Source organism: Lagenorhynchus albirostris, chromosome 11, assembly GCF_949774975.1.
Source record: "Lagenorhynchus albirostris chromosome 11, mLagAlb1.1, whole genome shotgun sequence".
Classification (NCBI taxonomy): Eukaryota; Metazoa; Chordata; class Mammalia; order Artiodactyla; family Delphinidae; genus Lagenorhynchus; species Lagenorhynchus albirostris.
The window spans coordinates 16,156,607-16,178,407 of NC_083105.1; the positions used below are offsets into that span (position 1 = coordinate 16,156,607).

Consider the following 21,801-nt stretch of genomic DNA (forward strand, 5'->3'; position numbering starts at 1 on the left):
GTGGACGACTGGGAGTTAACCAGACTTAAAGTTTATTATGCAAGGAATGAGAGCTATTACCCAGACTTGAAAAATATTTTAAGTCCTTGGATTATGGTCTGAGATTTTAGACCTGAGTGAAAATGTGAGTTTCAGGTTGTCCTGAGAATTTCTGCCATGACATCTTGATCACAATAAACTTGATTTGCTGAAGCAAATCTCTTAATTGCTTCTGGAGCCTGTGTCTGAAACCCTAACTGGTAGCTTCGCTTTGGTAACAAACAGTATATATACTTCTGGATTGCCACTGCTTTTTTTTTTTTCTCCATTTAAAATGGCATCTTTAAAGGCTTGACATTAGTTTCCCACCAACCTTGGCCCCGTGGGACTGATGTAGTAAAAATCCAACTTTTAGTCAGCAAATGAAATAAACTGTGCTCAAAACACATATGGAGTAAATATGGATGGTAAAGAGGTGCTATTTTTATAGTCACTTTTCTGACCATCCGTCTCACAAAGGACTTACTTACAGGTCTCTCAGAACCTGGCTTCTCTATTCCTCGGCCGGCTGAGCAGTGGACGGGCCCAGCCACCAGCCCTCCTGTGCTTATTCTCTTGTGACTCATCACTGCAAATGAAGGCGTTGGCCCCAAATGCTCTGAAGCAGCTGAAAACTACCCCATTATATAGCACCCAATCAAGCCCTCTCCCCCTTTACTAGACTCTTCACACATGGAAGCATTTTGAGACCTGGCTCTCTGGGCTTCCAGAAACTATTCCGGGACTCCCACACTGACAAAAGGCCTCACTTTGATGTCAGCGGTAAATAGTTGTTCCAGGGAAGTGTGTTCTCTAATCCCAGCACCCTCCTTCCCCCCCATCACCATGAAACGGGGCGGCTTTCACAAACAGCTTTTGTAAAACCCTACAGTCTCTGCCCTTGGCCCTGGTTCCCAAACTCCTTCTTCCAGAGGAAACCTGGGGCTTGCTTTTCCTAACCCTTTCCTGATGACGCTGTGCAGGATAAGGCCAGTTCTGGCAGCACTGTGAGGAGTATGGGACTATCAGTGAGAACAGTAACAAGCACATGTGAACACTCATTACGTGCCAGGTACTGCGCTGAGTCATTTAGATGTATTATCTCATTTAACCCTAAAAATGTCCCTGGCTGTCAGTACTGTTATTTTTCCCATTTTGAAGATGGGTAAACTAAAGCAAAGATAACATATTTGGGGTGACAAAACTATTAAGTGAAGAGACAAACACAGGTTTAGAACCTCTGTTCTTATAAAAAACTTATTTGTTGAAGTATAATGTATATTCAGAAAAGTGAAAAATCCTGTGTATACAGCTTAGTGCATTTTCATTAACACACCCATGTGACCAACTCAGGTCAAAAAAATATGGCCAGCACCCTAGAAGCCCCCTTCCTGTACTACAGAGTCACCAGCCACCCACTCTACACAGGAACTGTTATCAAGATTTCTTAGATCATAGATTAGTTCTGCTTATTTTTGAATTTAAATGGAACTGATCCAGTATGTATTCCTTTGTATTTAACTTTTTTTTTTACCCACTATTACAGTTGTGAGATTATCTGTGATACTGTATGAGGCTTTTCATCACTATATAGTGTTCCACTGTGCAAACATCCCACAATTGATTTATTCCATTGTTAATAGGCAGTGGTTATTTATAAGTCAGGGCCATTACAATAGTGCTATTAGAAACATTTCTGCTCACGCCTACTGATAACATACACACACTTTTCTGCCGGGCCCACACACACACACACAGGAAAGGGACTGCTGGGCACATTCAGCTTTAAAAGATAGTGCTAGCAGGGCTTCCCTGGTGGCGCAGTGGTTGAGAGTCCGCCTGCTGATGCAGGGGACGCAGGTTCGTGCCCCGGTCCGGGAAGATCCCACATGCCGCGGAGCAGCTGCGCCCGTGAGCCATGGCCGCTGAGCCTGCGCATCCGGAGCCTGTGCTCTGCAACAGAAGAGGCCACAACAGTGAGAGGCCCGCGTACTGCAAAAAAAAAAAAAAAAAAAAAAACCAAAAAACTGCTAGCAGTTCAGCCAGGGCTGCTGTGAGCTGGCAAATGTCTTGAGGGGTATAACGGACTGAATTGGGTCTTTCCAAAAGTCCTACGTTGAAGCCCCGGCTCCCAGTGTGACTGTATTTGTAGACAGGGCCTTTAAGGAGGTGATTAACATTAAATAAGGTCACAGGGGCCCTACTCCAATAGGACTGGTGTTCTTTGAAGGACAGGAGGAGACCTGGAGCTTGCTCACTCTCCTAACACAAAGGAGAGGCCATGGGAGGATACAGTGAGAGGTGGGCGTCGGCAGTCAGGAAGGAACAGAGTCCTCACCAAAGACCAATCTGTCAGCACCTTGATCTTGGACTTTGAACCTCCAGAACTGCGAGAAAATAAACTTCTATTGGGTAAGCCACCAAGTCTGTGGCATCCTGTTGCAGCAGCCAGAGCGGACTAATACAAGGGGAAAAGTGGTGGGAAAGTTGGGTTCGCCTCAGTGAGCTTTCTTTCTAGTTGGGATCTTGGCCTTTCTAGGCCTGGTGTCTTGGCCACTCTGAGCCTGCAGTTTTGTTTCCCCAGCCCTTGGACTCTGCCAAAGCTTGGGAAAGGGGTGCAGCCTCTCAGTGGCTTTGACCTGGCTTTTTTTTTTTTTTTTTTGCGGTACGCGGGCCTCTCACTGTTGTGGCCTCTCCCGCTGCGGAGCACAGGCTCCGGACACGCAGGCTCAGCGGCCATGGCTCACGGGCCCAGCCGCTCCGCTGCATGTGGGATCTTCCTGGACAGGGGCACGAACCCGTGTCCCCTGCATCGGCAGGCGGACTCCCAACCACTGCGCCACCAGGGAAGCCCTGACCTGGCTTTTTAGCCTCTCATCCTTGTGCCAATTCCAGCCTGGCAAAGCCTTGAGGGAAAAAGTGCTTCGAGGGTGGCCTGCAAAAGGTTACTATCATTACTGGAAATGGAAATCTAACTGGTAGTTTTTAAAACAAGGAACTTACAAATAACAAAATAAAACTGTAGTAGGACTAACACCAATTCTGGCCTCTTTTTATTAATATATTATTCAGTCAACTAGCTATTCAAATGTAGTATTTGCTAGTTTTTGAAATTATCAACCCGACACAGTTTTTTCCTCTAAGGATGTCTCAGTTTGGAACCCACACTTTCTAGATCTTTGATAACGTGGAGAACTGACTTCCTAGGTTAGGCGACTACCCTCAAAATGATCAGAACTGCCTGAACTGTTTTTGAAAAAAGATGTTTAAGAAATTCAAATACTCAGTGGCATCTGAATAAAAAAAATTGTCACATTTAGTGATTGAAAAACAGAATCATGGATGAGACCCAGAGAGCCCTACAAATCGGGAAGCCTGGTTTCGAGGCCCATGCTGTTCCCTGTTAGTGGCAGGGCCCATACTGTTCCCTGTTAGCGGCAGGGCCCTGGGTGAGTCAGCCACGTGGTGCCTCCGTTCCTTTTTTTTTTTTAAATATCTTTATTGGAGTATAATTGCTTTACAATGCTGTGTTAGTTTCTGCTGTATAACAAAGTGAATCAGTTATACATATACATATATCCCCATATCCCCTCCCTCTCGTGTCTCCCTCCCACCCTCCCTATCCCTCCCCTCTAGGTGGACACAAAGCACCCAGCTGATCTCCCTGTGCTACGCAGCTGCTTCCCACTAGCTATCTGTTTTACATTTGGTAGTGTATATATGTCCATGCCACTCTCTCGCTTTGTCACAGCTTACCCTTCCCCCTCCCCGTGTCCTCAAGTCCATTCTCTACATCTGCGTCTTTAATCCTGTCCTGCTGCCTCAGTTTCTTTAGCTGTAGAAAGGGCATAATCACGCTTGTGAAGTGTTCTTGAATTTCCAGAGCACAGCTAATCATTTGCCCTGGGAGCTCCCTCAGCATTGCCGGGGTTAAGCCTTAGCACTGATTGAGGGACAGCGTTCCTAGCTGGTGTCCTGGCCTCCTCCAGTGGGTTCTGAGCTCCTTAGGGCAGAGGTCATGTCCTGCCCCTTCTATCCTCAGTACAGGGCCTCACACAGGGAGGTACCGAGTACTGTGACGTAACCCCCATGCCACTCAGCACGCCGTGTCCTGGCAGCTCTTCCCCGTGTTCACTGACGTGGCACGCCTCACAGGGCAGGGCAATGGCGTCTTCAGCAGAGTTGATAAGTGGAGTTGTCACATAACGGGAAATAGTCAGAATCACCCTACAAAGCTCCTTACATGGCTCACAAAGTGCAGTACATATACATTCAATCTAATTCAGTCATCTTTAGGCACCATCACTCTTGAGAATGACAAAGCCAGATGCAAGGAAGGAACCACCGACAACCGAAGGAAGCACCGACATTCAAACTCCTCTGCCCTCGTAATCCTACTGAGTCCCTGAAGGGAATGGAGACACGTGGAGATGTCTGGGGAAGGTTTACTCCCCTGGAGCGTGTCCTGTGAAGCCTCGAGGACTCTTACACCTGAGTGAGACTGTCAAGGTTGGGTTCTCAAGTCAGCGACTAGCCTGGCTCCCTCTTTTGAAGAGTCCGAGCACACAGTAGCTTGCTTGATAAAGGCTTTGAAAAAGTCCTTGGTATGTTTAATTGGGATACACGCAGTTTTTCAACCTTATTTGACACTGGACCTTGATTCCTGTTGGTGTATGATACCTATTAATATTCTGTGGGACATGTTCAATGTGACATGCTGGGAATGCAGCCTCAGACCATTACTCAAAGCTTTTCTGACTTATTTTATAAACAATCCCTAACACAAATATTTATCTGCCTTCAGGGCACAGCAATTAAGAACAACCTAGAATTGGATGAAGAAGGCTGTCAGATTAAAAACAAAATGGACAGCTAACAGCCTGGCAGGAATGGAAAGGACAGAAAACTTACAGAGCATCCATGGAATTATTTGCAGATATTCAACAAATATTATTGTATGGTACGATCACGGAGGTTCAGAAGAGTAGCAGTCCTTAAGAAAATGTGACATCCTTGGCAAACTTGCTTAAGATGGTAGGAAGACATTTATTATCTTTACCAAGGTTAGAATTTAAAAGCTGGGTATATACAGACAAGATTCATTTGTTGGGAAAATTTATCTCCTCACCGCACAAGAACTGCAACCCTCTTACCATTCGCTTTCCCAGCTTCCCGCAGTCGTCTTTCCTTCAGATACTGCTCAGATCAGCCTCCTGGACAAAGGCCGAGTCAACCAACTCAAAAAGATTCTTCACGTCCTTCCCGCTTCATAAGAATCTGAGTTTTATTTAACCCCAAATATTTTTTTTTTTAAGGAGGAAGGTCTTTCTAATGAGTAAATTTCAAGATACCAGAACATACATAAAAGTTTATTTATCTTTTAGGTCATGTCCACTTGTGAATCACATTCGGTACACGGATGAGAGACTTTGTTACAGTCCACGTTGTTGGCACCTCCTCCGTGGCCCGTGGCTTGTTGATCGAGGTTGTTCAGCCAGTCTCCTAACGTATAAAAAGCCTCTCCAACAATTTCGTGGGGTTTTTGTTGTTGTTGTTTGTTTGTTTTTGCAGAGAAAGAGAACATTCAAAGGAATTATTCCCGGGAGCAGAAGTGGTCCTCATGCCTTCCACCCTTCCGCTTTCCACTGTGTTTAACATACCCACTATTCTCTTTAAATAACCGTTTTTTCCATCCTTACTCATTGTACTTGGACAGTTTCAACCTGGGGATAATGTTCATCGACTGCAGCTCCTGGAAGAGCAGCTTGCAGGCGTACGGGATGCGCAGGGAGGACACGTGGCAGGACGACTTGCAGAAATGGCACCTGAAACCCAAGTCAGCTGTGTTAGATGGACAGCAACTCAGAGGTAGAGGCCTGCACACAGGAAGTGAGGATTTGCTCTGAAAATTCCATGACCATCCTATCAAGTTCATTCGTTTTCTATTCCTCAGTGTTCAGTCACACTATCAAATACGTATGTATGTGCCCCCAAAATAAAGAGAAGCATCCAAGGCAGCAAAAGAAAGAACAAAACAATATCACTCCCCCAGTTTTAAAAGCATGGAATTTTAATCAGTACTTCCACACTTCTAGACCTTTCTCCTTAAAATGCAAAATATCTGCCTATGTATTTATTTTGAATGAGGCCCAAAAATCTGAACCGTCTGAAAGTTACTCAGATTTAGACATTTTTTATTGTTGAAAGAGTTCCAAACCGACTGAATCCATGTCCATGTATTTGAAAAGCACCTACTACTCTATACTATTCTAGACAAGATGCTCAATTTGATTTCTGTCACTGAAATGCCTGGAGTGTGATGGGAAAGAGAAGACTTTCATATAGAAAGGTGGTATCCAATCAAATGCAACCTATTTTTCCAGCACTCTTCAAGCGTGGTTATTTCTCTTAGTTCTGGAAGCCACTGCACTGAACAACGCACTGGCCCCTGTGCGAAACCAAGGAACCTGTGTGCGCGTGCGTGTGCGTATAGTCTCATTTAATCCTCACAACAGCACCTGCTCCTGACCACTGTGCCTGCTCTTCCAATTAGGATTTTCTTTTCCTTCAGGAAGAGCCAGTGAACTGAACCTAGATCTTAGTCAATAGCTACAACTAAAGAAGGGTCCCTGGGGAGAAAGTGAATTATTTTCTCAGGTTTCAGACCAAAATAGGACCTTACCCTATACCTCAAGGATCTGGGGCATCTGGGACAATAGGTTTCCAGTAAAAATCCTGAGCCTTAATATGTAGAAAACTAGGTCCTCCCAGTTAACAGGGGGCAAAATGAGTGCGAGAGGAACAGCAACCAGGGCTTAGAAGACTCAGTGCTGACTGGGGACTAGAGCGAGACTCCTTAGTGAACGGTAAAGGCCCTTCTGGAGGGATGTGTGTTAAAAACGTAGACACACATGTTATTCCACTGAGTAATCACAAAAGTGGCAAAATATGTACACAAGAATGTTCACGGTCACACTACTTATAACGCACAGTGGCATATGCATACTACTCTGGCATAAAGCAGGAGATGGCTCATGTGTCCAATAAGCAGTTTGTTCTGTGATTACAGGACATTTATGCAGAAGAATCCTGTGCAGCCATTAAACGTGATGCTGTAGACCCACATTAGTGAAATGTAAAGGTGTCCAGGACACACTGTGGAGTAGAAAAAGCAGTTTGCTAAACAGTGTGATCACAAGGGGGGGGGTCCTCAGATGGGTTTCAGTAAATGTATGAAGCCCCAAAATCATATGTAACAAGATTTTTTGGTGTACGTATTTTTACTTTTATACTATTATCAGAATCTCAAAAGGGCTCATGACTGAAAATAAAAAAGGGTACAGGACTACTGGCAAACAGAGATGTCCCCAAAAGAGTCACTAAAATGTTAATAGTAAAAAAAAAAAAAAAAAAAAAAAAAAAAAATGTTAATAGTGGTCATCTGTGGATGGTACAAATTAGTGTGACTGTTTGTATTTCTTCTTTATATATATATATCATTAACATTTTTTATAACTTTGAATATTTTACAAAGAGCAGGGATCATTTTCACCACCAGTAAAATAAAGCTTTATTATTTTAGAAAAGAAAAGCATTAAGGCTGAGAATTTGAGTGTGGTGGTGAGTGAGTATACAGATATGAACTTCTTGAGGAGAAGAGTATGGAAAAGGGATGAGCCATGATGGACCTGTGCTCGTGTCCCCACAGGGGACTTGCAGAGGCCTTAACAAGCACTGTGGAGATTTGATTCCATCAACAGTAATAATAGGAACATGGTGGATGACTTTTTCCTAAAAGATTACCTAAAGACCTCTTTAATGCATTATAGTTTAAGAATTATGTTTTTGATGTGCCTGGGTTGATCTAATTTATCCAGGAATCATGTTCATGCTTTAATTAAACTGGAGAAATGGATTTAACTGGGGCAACTTCTTGCTGATTCTCCTGTCCAGTACATTACCTGGTGACTTCAGGTCAAGCTAATCCATTTAAAACTTCCATATATGCTGATTCATAATCCAGAAAGCCCACTAATCTTCTCTATTATTAACTATTTCTCCATCATTTAAAATGTTCCAATGCATGTATATACATACATACATATGCGTATATATATATACACATAAAGAAAAATATTAAAATTTTTACCCTATTTCTGAAAGATTTCCAAAGAAAGAAACTTGACCCAAACAACAATAAAATAAACTGATTTTTTAGGGAAAAGCAGCAAAAGGAGGCGGCTGTGGCTTCACATGAGGAATGACTGTCCAGTAAAATATCCTCTACAAGCTAATTATCTTAATAGGGATTTTCTTCTCTCAGCAGTTTTCCTCTCTTTTGTGACTTATGCCCTCTGTGTCTTCTGCAGAACAACAGTCTTGCTGTAAACATCCCCATAGCAATGCCTTACTAATGTGCAAATCACTGACAAAAGGCCAGTTTCAAGGTTCAGAACTGCTCTAATTACTCAGCCTCCATTGTGCTGTTCATTAAAGACCGACTTCCTCCAACAAACGCCTGTGCTCCCTCCCACACAACCCATCACACACGATCAGGTAACAACGGGAAAATGACAGCATCATTATGCTCCTCTGCCAGAAAGCAGCACGAGCAGGCTGCTAGACTACCAGACTGGATGAGGATTTTTTTCTGTTGGCAACAAGGGTATAAGTAGGCCACTCAAAATCAGACATATGGTATATCCAGGTCTGTTTAATTACAGTAAAGACCCTTAAACAGTGTAACCTGATTTAGTCCTCTTTCAAAGGATTTCAAATACAATATACATTGAACACATGAGCTTCAAAATCAGGCACTGCCATCAGATGATCTCTAAATGAGACAGAAACGAAGCAGGAAAGGAGATATGAATTTAACAGAATAATGTTGGGATCAATTACAGTTTATGTGAGTTTCCCTGAGTATTCAGAGGAAGAGAGGGGAAGGTTTTCAAAGTGCATGAAGGAAGCTGGTCTACTGCTTCCTTTCTTTTTCTCTCTCTCTTTCTCCCTTTCTCTCTTTCTTTCTTCTTCCGTTAGGGGGCATGGGAGGGAATGTGAGGAGAATGGAGAAGAAAAGGAAACTCTTTTTGAAGTTTCATGATCCTTATTCTTAATAAAATGACTCCTCTGTACCATCTTTTCAAAATAAATTACTTAAAAATCCTTGTGCCAACTTTGAAGACCTAAGACCGAGGTTCCAGGCACCTTCCTATTATACTTTTTTGTTGCTGTTGTTACACAACCAGGACAATAAAACTCAATATGCATTTCAAGAGACAAAAAGACATCTCAGAACTGAAACATCTGCTCCATGTCACTGATATAAGAAACACTCAAGCTTATGCTTAGAATAATGTCACCTCATCCCTGCCACCTTATGAAAGGAACGAACTGCAAATAGCCACCTTTTGCGTTAGTTTTTAAAATGAAACTATTTCTTCACAGACAAGAAGAAACAGACAACAATTTCTTCTCATTAACTCTTCTACACAAAAAAAATCATAAAATAATTGGCTAAAGGGTTTTGTCATTTACCTAGCAAGGTGTATACTGTGTTCTAAGAAGCTCACTCACTCCGACTCCTGATTTGCTTTCATTCGCCAAGAAACTGGAAGCGTTAAGATGGCAAAAAGTTGGGGCTCTCTCTGGAATGAGGCTTTGACGGGGGGTTCGATGGGAAAAAGGTGGCCCCTATATTCCTCAGACTCTGGCAATGAACGCTCATCTGGGCCTAACCCTGTCCTTCTGAGGATGCCCCACCCCCAGCCAGGGAAAAGGGGCTCTGGGAGGGTGGGTGAGGGCTGATGAGGGAGTTGAGGCTATTTCCGGTCCCCGCAGCATCTGCCTTATATACTTGTTAGACCTCATCTCTGATGGAAGAGTGAGTAGAGACTGGGGAACTACCAGCCCTCCTGCCTACAGGAGCACTTCGGGGCTCTCCTGGATCATGACTAACCCTAAACAGAACAGCTGCCCTTTGGTGGTAGAGTGGAACCATTACAAGGAAGAAAGGTGTTCTAACTATACAAACACCAACAAAAAAATAAGTAGCAACATCTTTTAAGCTGGCCTTTGTGTACTGAGCTCTACACAGAAATTACAAACTTTATGAGTTACATAATTTACCTATTGACAATCCTAAGCAATTATATTTTATTTAGCAACAACCAGGTCACAGGCTGGAGAAGCAGGGGTAAACAAGACAGACTGGAGTTAGAATGAGCTAGAAGATAAGCTCCCTGTGAGCAGCCATTCATCCGTCTTACTCCCCACTGTATTTCTGGGGCCTAGAACAGTGTCTGAACTTAGCAGATTCTTACTAAATGTTTGTTGAGTGAATGACTGAGACAGACATGGTCTCTGTCTTCATGGAATTCACAGTCCAAGTGTAAAGCAGAGAGAGTACAGACAACGTCCTGGCTCTGTCACCAACTTGCTATAAGAGCTGGGGCAACATACCTGGTTCTTTGGGTTTGAGGTTAAACGAGGGCATTCAACACAGTCTTCTATTAAAGGCTGCCAGTTAAAATATGCTGTAATTCTGAATCTGCTAGTATTTTTACAGATAAATAGTGTTATAAAAGGTACTCGCGATAATATTAAAAAGAAAATAAAGTCTCCTTGGGAGCTTAAACTCTAGTGGCTGTAGACAGGAGGACATTAGGCAGACAAGCTAAGCATGTACATACAGAATCCCCAATTCCAGGAATGTCTGGATGGGGAAGGCTGGAGAATACGTGGGTATGATCCAAACTCTGAGCTGTGATTTAAGAGGCAAGGGATGTGGTATGAGAGACATGTGGTATCCACTTACCAGCCGGAGTACCCAAGAAGTCCGCACTGCCCACAGACATCAACCTCAAAGGCATCACTTGAAATCATCAGTCTCTCTAGTAAAAGCATACTTGCTCCATAACCGATTAAACAGTCACGTTCCATTTCTCCAAGACGCAAACCACCATCACGAGATCGACCTTCAGTAGGCTGCCTTCGAAACAAGTTAGACAAATGTGTTATTATTATACTAAACAAACAAAGAGGCAGCATCACATGCTAGCTAAGATCTTGCACAAGGCTTCAGAGTGGGCTCACCGGGATTCAAACTGCTTTTAGACAGTGACCAAAAGCAGGCTGCTCAGCCTCTCAGCCTCATTGTAAAGCGCATGTTAGACAACCTATCCCAAAGAGGCTTAAAGGAGAAGAGATGTAACACTAGTGGTTGCTATTATTATTATTAGATAGAAATAATAATTACATAATCTTCTGTGATATAATAATAAATTAATATATAATCATATAAAACAGCAGTGCTAGCATTACTATTACCATCACTTTCATCATAATTAGCACAGTATAGTCCTCAAATCAGGGTAGAATGTCTTTTGAGTACCTTCAAAGATGTCTCAGTTCTCTGTTACTTAAAGGCAGAAAAACTAAGCAGAACGCACTATGGGAGAAACGTGGGTCCCCAATTGTTATTGCCAGGGCTCCAGAGAAGAGCTTTACTATTAAGAAATAAATTGAGCATGGAAAGAAGCAAAGAGAGTTTTATAAAATTTGGAATAGATCAGGAATCATCTGGAAGGATGGAGTACCTGAGTCAGATGGGAGGTTCCCCAGAGACTGGGAAAGTTCTGTGTGTCCCATTCAGGTCATTCCTTCTTGTATGAGAACTGGGAAGCTATTAGACCCCTGAATGGACTCCCTGTGGTTTATGTATCTGCTGGGCTTGAGAATACTTTAAAAGGTTAGGAATCCAAGACCCAGAGATGTAGGTAAAATTAGGGGATTCTGAAACAACTCAGGCAAACCCACCTAGATCCCACCTAGGTACTGATGACAGAAATTATTTAAAAAAAAAAAAAAAAAGTAAAGAAATGAAAGAGAAAAAGAAAAAAGCAAGCTCCCTGGCTGGTTGATTTTGGAGTGACAGTCCTTAGAGGTAGTCTGAGCAGGGGTGGACTGTAAACCTCTTGTTTGCTTCATTCCGTAGCATTTTTAATCTTTGTTGTTGCCTCTAGTTTCCCAAAGAGTTAAGAAGGTAAACACAGTGTACACCAGCCCATGCTGAAATGTTACCTTCTGTTGTTGAAAGTTACAATGGGAAATCAAATCGTAGATTATTTGTTGAAAGAAAATCTACCTACGAAAAACTTACAAATAGGTCTAAATGAACACATTATAGTAGCCACTTCATAACTGAGCACGATATCTATGTTTTGATCTAGGGTGGGAGTCGGGGGCATCCCTACACCTGTGGTCACTGGACAAGTGAAGGGGGTCTGATCACATGTGGGCAGAACCCAAAACTTGGATTTTAACCAACTGAGATCACAGACTACAAATACACTCCAGGCAGATTCATATGGAATACACAAAAGTAATTCTAAAGCAGCAACGTTTTTTACACAACAAGGCAAAAAACAGGAAACGTACTTTGAAATATGTTACTCTGAAATAGTTTTTTTTTGTTTTTGTTGCTTTTTTTGGCCGTGCCGCATGCCTTGTGGGATCTTAGTTCCCAGACTAGGGATCGAACCCAGGCCCTAGGCAGTGGAAGCGCGGAGTCCTAACCACCGGAGAATTCCCTGAAATAGTTTTTGGATGTTGTAACTGAAATGGAAGTTCTGGAGGGGACAGCATTCAGGGGAGAGTTGCATTGCCAGGTCAGAGTGGGCAGGGAACTGGATATTTGTTGAGCCTCTCCCATGAATTGGCACGGTATACATTCTATTTTAAAACATCTGACGTTCACCAGCATGCTACAAAGTGGGAATTACTGTCTCCACTTCATATACGGGAAAAACTGAAGCTGAGAGGAGCTAAGTGATGTGTCCAAGGCTGGTGGAAGCGGTATAAGGTGGAGATGAGTTCACATCCATGTCTGTCTGTCTCCCCAGGCCCACCCTCTCTGGCAACCTCGGCACTACTGCCAGACTGAGCCGGGTAAGTCTCTGTGGTGAGAACTGGCCTGTGCATTGGAGGATGTTCAGCAGCATCCCTGGTCTCCACCCACTGGATGCCAGTAGCTTCCTCGCCACCCGCCAGTTGTGACATCCCAAAATGTCCGCAGACATTGTCAAATGTCCCCTGGGAGGCACAATCGCCCCTGGGTGAGAACCACTGCCCTAGACCCTGCTTCTCCAAATGGAAGATGTAATACTAAGAACATGTGAAACCTAGTATTTATAATTCCCTTTCCCAACAACTGTACCCATTCATCAACACACAGACATTGTGCTGGGAATTGAGGACACACTGGTGAAAGGGCACATGTGGACCTTAACCTCCCAGAGCTTATTCTAATAAGCATGCAAGTACAGGTGCCTTCTGCTCCAGTAACAGTTTTAAAAAATGACAGTTGTGGCCTCGCTACCAAATAACGTATGTAATGTGTTTTCTGTGTACACATGGGAGCATGCAGGTGTATCGATATGTGTTCATGTAAAGTGTACCTACATTCCTATATTTGAACCTTGTAAAACAGGACCATATTTAAACTGGTGCATAAATGCAAATGACTCTGTTAGGAGACTACTGGCAAGACCTACGGTGGGCTTGCTCTTGCACCTATGAATTGATTTTTAATTGGTTGCTATTTTTTCATTTTAATCAGACGTATGTGATTTTTGATGCCTAACACCCCAAATTTTGACATCTGCCTATTGCTATATCCGAGAAATGCAAGGTAGACTTAACCGCATTATAAATGCTTTTCTCTTACCTGGTAAGGACAGCTCGTGGTCCCCGTGCCCGGGCATGCATCTTATCGAGCACCATGTGTTTCAGTTTCTGATAGTACACGGGGCCAAAATAGATGTATGCTTCCAAGGGTTCACTGCAAGAAAGGTCAGAGTTTTAGGTTAAGAAACTAAGTTTGGGCTAACAAGAGACAGCCTTTTCTAGGACTCATCACTGGCAGGCCCTTATTTGTTTATGAACAAGTTTATGACTGAATGAATGGAAGAGAGTGATTTTCAGTCTGCAGTGAACAAATATGCTAGAACTGAAAATATAAAAGTACCATGGATGCAATAACAGATGCATTGTTCAATTAAGAAATAAAAATTTATGAACATTGGGGTGCAGTATCTTTTCGAATTAGTGTTTTTGTTTTTTTTGGATATATACCCAGGAGTGGAATTGCTGGGTCATATGGTAATTCTATTTTTAGTTTTTCGAGAAACCTCCGTACTGTTTTCCACAGTGGCTGCACCAATTTACATTCCCACCAACAGTGTATGAGGGTTCCCTTTTCTCTACATCCTCGCCAACATTTGTTATTTGTGTTCTTTTTGATGACAGCCATTCTGACAGGTGTGAGGTGATTCTCACTGTAGTTTTGATTTGCATTTCCCTAATGATTAGTGATGCTGAGCATCTTTTCATGTGCCTGGTGGCCATCTGCATGTGCTCTTCGGAGAAATGTCTATTCAGTTCTGCCCATTTTTAAATCGGGTTTTTGCTTTTTTTGATGTTGAGTTGTTTTTATGTTTTGGATATTAACCCCTTATCAGTCATATCATTTGCAAATATCTTCTCCCATTCTGTAGGTTTTCTTTTCATTTTGTTGATGGTTTCTTTTGCTGTGCAAAAGCTTTTCAGTTTAATTAGGTCCCATTTGTTTATTTTTGCTTTTGTTTGCTTTAGAAGACGAATTCAAAAAAATATTGCTGCAATTTATGTCAAAGAGTGTTTTGCCTATGTTTCCTCTAGAAGTTTTATAGTATCTAGTCTTACATTTAAGTTTTTGATCCATTGAGTTTTTTTTTTATTGAGTTTATTTTTGTATGTGTTAAAGAATGTTCTAATTTCATTCTTTTTTATGTAGCTATCCAGTTTCCCCAGCACCACTTACTGAACAGACTGTCTTTTCTCCACTGTATATTCTTGCCTCCTCTGTCATAGATTAATTAACCATAAGTGTGTAGATTTATTTCTGGGCTTTCTATCCTGTTCCATTGATCTGTGTGTCTGTTTTTGTGCCAGTACCATAATGTTTTGATTATGGCAGCTTTGTAGTATAGGCTGAAGTCAGGGAGCACGATTCCTCCAGCTCTGTTCTTCTTTCTCAAGATTTTTTTGGCTATTTGGGGTCTTTTGTGTTTCCATACAAATTTTAAAATTATTTACAATTGCCAAGGTATGGAAGCAATCTAAGTGTCCATCAACAGATGAATGGATATGTGGTGTATGTGTGTGTGTGCGCGCGCGCGCGCGTGTGTGTGTGTATATATATATATACACACACACACACGCGCGCGCGCACACACACACATACACCACACACACAATGGAATACTACTCAGCCATAAAAGAGAATGAAATTTTGCCATCTGCAGCAACATGGATGGACTTGGAGGGCATTATGCTAAGTGAAATAAGTCAGACAAAGACAAACACTGGATGATATCACTTAATGTGGAATCTAAAAAATACAACAAATTAGTGAATAAAACAAAAAAGAAGGAGACTCACAGATACAGAGAACAAACTAGTGGTTACCAGTGGGGAAAGAGAAGGGGTAGGGGCAATATGAGGGGTAGGAAAAAAGGGTTATTATGGGATTATATGAAATCATGTGTGAAACCTTTGAAAACTGTAAACTACCATAGAATTTAAAGAATCGTTCATTCAATTAAAAAAACAGTGAAAAAAAATTTAAACACGTTGTGAGACAGTGTGAACAAGACAGTCCCTCCTTCACTGCTGCCACCCTCGTCAGGCCACCATCCTTTCTTGCCTGGACTACTGCAGACAATCCTCCAGTTGGCCTCCTGCTTCCACTCTTATCCCTCAACAATCTATTCTTCACACAACAAGCCACAGTGATTCCTTCTAAATCATAAATCATAGCAGGTCATTTTTCTGTTCTAAATTCCCAATGGTTTCCCATTACATTCAGACTCTGCATCACCCAAATATTGTATCACGGCCACAAGGTCTAACACAACCTGGCTCCTGTCCACCTGACTCATTTGCTATTCCCCTTCCTCACCGCTCATTCTACTCCAGCAGCACTGGCCTCTTCATTGTTCCTCAAATGTAGCAAGCCCACCTGCCCCAGGGCCTTTGCGCTTACTGTCAGCTCTGCCTGAAACATTCTTCCACCAGGTATTCACATGGCCCTGCCAAACCCTCCACCTCCTCCGAGAGGTGCGCCCCTATCACATTCTCTAGAGGTGCCTTCCTCCCACCCCAGCATCACAGTGCCAGTGCAGTCTCAACTCTCACGTTGGTTTTATGTTCTTCAGAGCACTTGTCACCGTTTGCTATTAAAGTACACATTTGTTATTTCTCTAATTATCGCCTGTTTTCCCCAGAAGAAGTAAATGCCGCAGAATAAGCACTTCATCTCCTTGTCACTGTGGTCCCTGCACTAATGACCCTGCCTGGCACACAACAGATACTCAGTAAACGTCTGTCACAGAGCTGACTCATGAGCCTTTAGAAAATCCGTAGCAAGAGTTTAAAAAGAGAGTGAATATTTAAGTGCTTTGACAGTGGAAAGCTTTTTTTTTTTAATATAAATTTATTTTTATTTATTTATCTTTGGCTACGTTGGGTCTTCGTTGATGCGCATGGGCTTTCTCTAGTTGTGGCGAGTGGCGGCTACTCTTCGTTGCGGTGCACAGGCTTCTCATTGCGGTGGCTTCTCTTGTTGCGGAGCATGGGCTCAAGGTGCACGGGCTTCAGTAGTTGTGGTGCATGGGCTCAGTAGTTGTGGCTTGCAGGCTCTAGAGCACAGGCTCAGTAGTTGTGGCGCACGGGCTTGGCTGCTCCGAGGCATGTGGGATCTTCCCAAACCAGGGGTTGAACCCGTGTCTCCTGCATTGGCAGGCAGATTCTTAACCACTGCGCCTCCAGGGAAGTCCCTGCATAAAGTCCCTGAGATAAAGACCTCTTCATCTCAGTTTTCTTAGTTGTACAACAAGGGGGTCAGACTAAAGTTCTTTCCAACTTTAATAATAAATGATTCTAATTCCTCCACTGTATGGCTGCGCACAGTAGAATTTCTAGAACTCTGTCACCTAATGCCATTCTATCATTAACTGAATAAAGCCAGATGCAATTTTTCCTCCTAGCTATGCTTGAAAATGTGACAAGGGATGAAAGCTTGTGGGTGAATATGGTTTTAAGCCCTTTATGAAACTTTCAACTAACAAGCTAAAGTAGTGTTTCTCAAACTTTACAACTGAGATGAACGGCAAAGAAATGAAAACACTTATTGGCTGGGGGCACTGGGGAAAGTGGTGCAGACAGAGCCTACAGCTGTCCATAGGAAGCAGAGCACAACCCATCCAAATCTTCCAGTGAAATTACGTTCAGAAGGTCCACCAAATTGATTCACTGGATTTGCATACTTTCTGGTCAACTACTGCATTATTTCTGGGTGAGAAGCAAAGACTAAAATGATCAGTTTAGCAGTGATAACTGTTTTTTTGAAATGGACCTTAGTTACTTCACTGAATCATTTTTGAAATGGACCATCACTCTTGCCCTGTAATGCGATTTCCTGTAACACCTCAACTATGATACACCTAAAGAAATCCACATTATTACAGTCTAGATAGGTCATTTGAGAAAGCAGGCAATAATTTTAACAGATACAGATTTTGGCCATATTTTCATCATATCTGGATAGTCTATTTGCAGCACTAACAGCAAGCTCTGTGTTTTCACACATGCTTCCACGCTGAGTTTCACTTGTGCTCAAGCAGTTTGAAACCTCAGAAGAACGGTACAAATGCTATGTCCCAGAGTTTTATCTGGCATAAAATATGTAAGTGGGTCTTAATTCAAGCAACTGATTTGATCCTTTAAAACCATGTGTGAGTCAAGTTTGAAAACCTGATCATTCAGGGTAACCTCAGGAACATCTGTTTCTCCAGGGAACCAGGAAGACCCAGCGCTCTGCTGTGTCTCCCTTCAGGCTGCTTTCCAGCCTCCCCTCAGGCTGCAGCCGCTGCCTCTTCCACTTCCCTGAACTTCCCAAGCTCTGCCCCTTGTAAGGTGTTCAACACACTTCTCCCCTGCACAAAACACTCTCCAAATGTCTCTTCTCATCCTTCGTATCTCCACTGAAACAGCCACCTCCTCACAGGGGTCTTCTAACCTATTCTTTGGTTTCATTTTGGTGAGAGCTATTTGTACTTGTGTTGATTTGTTTTCATTCTTTTATTCAACAAACATTTATGGAGTGCCTGCTGTATGTCAGGCTCTGCGCTAGACACTGGAAATAAAACAGTAAACAAAACAGACAAGCCCTGCTCTCATGTAGGTTACATTCCCATTGGAGAGACAGATAGTGATATTATATGGTATTATTACATTACTTGATAATGATGAATGCTACAGAGAAAAATACAGCAGGAAAAGGGCAACACTGAGTTGTGGTTTTAAAGTAAGTAGTCAGGGTAGGCCCTGCTGAGAAGTTACTTTTTGTCTTTTTTTTTTTTTTTTTTGCGGTATGCGGGCCTCTCGCTGTTGTGGCCTCTCCCGTTGCGGAGCACAGGCTCCGGATGCGCAGGTTCAGCGGTCATGGCTCACGGGCCCAGCCACTCCGCGGCATGTGGGATCTTCCCGGACCGGGGCACGAACCCGTGTCCCCTGCATCGGCAGGCGGACTCTCAACCACTGCGCCACCAGGGAAGCCCTGTCTTATTTTTTTAATGTCTAGTAACAAATCTCAGTGGTCAGCCCCATAGGTCAGGGACCACGTCTATTTTGTTCACTGTTACATACTTAGTACCTAGCACATGTTAGGTGTTTAACACGTCATTGGTGAATGAACGCGCAAATGTTACGCCTTAGGCTACCTGTCTGAGCACTAAGTGTCTGATATTCATCACAGTAGTGCAGAGAAAGGCCAACAGTTAAGAAATTTTGTATTATAGACAACTGATGTATTCTTTAAAAGCTGTGCAGAAATCCTATTTTGGTAAGTAAGATCTTTCTACTTTTTAAACGGGAGCCTTATCGGCAAAAGGGCACTCCTTAGTTTATTAGTTTTCTAAATTTGGACTTTCTTTTCTCCCTCCCCCAGTTTCACTAAGATATAATTGACAAATAACATCATGTAAGGTGTACAACGTGTTGATGTGATACACACATACTGCAAAATCACTACCACCATAGCTTAGCTGTGACATCCACCATAAATCTGGATTTTCTTGTATCAGATTTCTTAAAGGAGTAAAGCCGTATATCTTAAGGGCTCTTATGCCTTATCATATTTTTACTTTTATCCTTTTACTTTAATAAAATCATACTTTTACTTTAATACTTTTACTTTAATAAAATCGTAATTTTCCTTTAAGACGTCTAAACACATACTCACCCTGTGATGCCAGAGGTAACATAGTCTTTCCCCAAGTAGTTATAACCGTGGCGAACGAGGTCCTCACACACATCCTTCACTTTACTGCCTCCAAACGCAGTGCCGTAGTGGAATCTGCCGTCTAACACGCCGGCCTTGCCCGCCAACAGCTCTATTAACTTTCCCACCTGTGGGATGTGAACAAATTAAGTGAGCACCTTCCTGTGGTTTAGGAATTCTGCCTGTTTATTTAGCTCTGGCCTGTTTCTTCCAAAAGATTATAAGACTACTACTATTAATAAGAGTGATAAATCAGTAGTAGCAAATATTTATCCTCTCTTACTGTGACCTAAGTTTACGCCTCCAAGACCCCAATGGGATAGGTACTATTACCTCCTTCAGTTTACATCTGAGGAAACAGAGGGGTTAGCAACTTTGAAGTCCCACAGCTGCTAAGTGTCGGAGCCAGGATGACAGAATGGTAACCACAGAAAGGGAGATACATTGATACATGGGGTTCTTCTGTTGAGGGGTGAGTTCATCACTCAGAAGACTGCTCTCGAAGGGAAGCCCAGACCTCTCTACACCAGCTCTGTAGAGGAGATTAGCCCCCCACTGTCAGGGTCTAGGGACCTATTTATTTGGCAAGAGGTAAAAGGGCCCTTTCCGAAAATCAGTTTCAGGGCCCCATCTCCTCCGCTCACTACAAACCAACTGCCTGCCTTTTTCCTTAAAGGCAGCGCCTCTGAAAACCGTACTAACTGGGCTTCCCTGGTGGCGCAGTGGCTGTGAGTCCTCCTGCCAATGCAGGGGACATGGGTTCGAGCCCCGGTCCCGGAGGATCCCACATGCCGCAGAGCAACTAAGCCTGTGCACTTTGGCTGCTGAGCCTGCGTGCCACAACTACTGAGCCCGTGTGCCACGACTGCTGAAGCCCGTGTGCCTAGAGCCCGTGCTCCGCAATGAGAGGCCACCGCAATGAGAAGCCCGCGCGCTGCAACAAAAACCCAACGCAGCTAAAAATAAATTAATACATTTATTTTTTTAAAAAAAAGATAACATTCCTTCCTAAAACAGAAAAACAAAACAAAACAAAAAAACCCGTACTGACCGTCATTCGAGATGGGAAGCCATGGGGGTTCATTATGATGTCCGGACAGATGCCAGAATCACAAAATGGCATGTCTTCCTGAGGGACGATCAAGCCACAAACACCTGGGGGAGAGAAGATTTCATGCCACGTAGAGCCAACCGGCAGAAAGGAAGAACACAGTACTTAATTGGGATCTCCCTGTTGCCGTCTCTATTTCCACTGCCCTCAAACCTTCTCCGTGGTCTCCATCAAGAGTAATAAAAGCAACTTCCAACAATCCTGCTACACGAACAGTTCAAAAACGACTGTCCTTGCGGAAAGGCACTGCAGCCTGCGGGTTGGCCTTCTGGCACGACACACAACGTGCCGTCAGGCCGTCTGCCCGGCCCCTCTTGCCCCAGACAGGGGAGAGCAGGGGCTTCCCCACGCCCCAGCCCCATCGTTGTTCCTGACACTGCAAGTCAGCGGCAATCTCGCTCCTTGTCAGCCAGTCTGTGATCTGCTACCTAACGTACCCACAGCACAGGAACGCGAGTTCTCTGATCACCAGAACTGACTGGGCAAGGGATGTGTTTAGACTGTGGTTTTAAAACGTGGGACAAGGAGTCCTTGTGAGTGGCTGATGCACTGACAGGTCTACCTACTGGCTGCCGAGCCCTGGCTGGTGGGCTGGTTTCTGCCAGGGCTCCCCTGGCCGAGCCTAAGCTGCCCTAGGGAACTGTAATTCCTATAGCTTATGGCATGCTAGAAAAGTGACCTCTGATCGAAGTTGTAGAGTTGAACAAGAAAATTAAATGCCAAATTACTCTTGGAAGAAAAGGCTGGAATTAGAAATGAAATTCTAAGAACGAAAACCAAACCAAACCCCACCAGCTCTCTGCACTCTACTGACGGTCTCTTAAGTTAGTTGTACTTTATTACTCCCTAAATATTATTCTAACCTGTAAGGGATCTTATTGCTTAAATAGTTTTCAATTCCTCTGATTTCTTTCTTGGTAGAACGACTATACGGGTACAGTTTTAGATTGTTCACCACAAGCTACCTAATTCAGAATTAGAAAACTAGTGTACAATGGCACTGGACCAGGAAAAAAAATGCTTTTATATTTCTTAACATGAACTTTCTTTTCCTTTGTATACAAAGTTATCAACCATCTGCACCTATTGAAAAGAAACTATTCTCAAAGAAATGTTTCTTTCCTCAGTTTGATTTCTACATAATTACTCAAACTTTTTTAAAATAAAATTTTTGTGCATGTTCTAATCACCAAGACCTGAAGTCTAAAGAGAAAGAGTGCCATCTGCCTATTTAACATCGGTTATCAATGTTCAGATTTCCAGTGGCTATGAACGATATGGTAACTCGGTT

At 43.0% G+C, this 21,801-nt stretch overlaps 1 protein-coding gene across 8 annotated transcripts in view; it reads right to left on the reverse strand.

Moving 5' to 3' along the window:
- POLR3B (RNA polymerase III subunit B) overlaps positions 1-21,801 on the reverse strand; it is a 160,114-nt gene that overhangs the window by 39,201 nt on the left and 99,112 nt on the right. For 5 of the 8 annotated variants that reach the window (XM_060164840.1, XM_060164837.1, XM_060164836.1 and 2 more), the window contains 5 exons: positions 20,451-20,554; positions 19,361-19,527; positions 13,745-13,858; positions 10,835-11,008; positions 5,045-5,843 (listed from right to left, as the gene is read on the reverse strand). In XM_060164840.1, coding sequence (XP_060020823.1) covers positions 5,714-5,843; positions 10,835-11,008; positions 13,745-13,858; positions 19,361-19,527; positions 20,451-20,554 — 689 coding nt within the window. In that variant the 3' untranslated portion in view covers positions 5,045-5,713. Of the gene's footprint in view, positions 1-5,044; positions 5,844-8,714; positions 8,852-10,834; positions 11,009-13,744; positions 13,859-19,360; positions 19,528-20,450; positions 20,555-21,801 lie in introns of those variants that run through there. The other 3 variants (XM_060164838.1, XM_060164839.1, XR_009543296.1) reach the window with 3 other exon arrangements.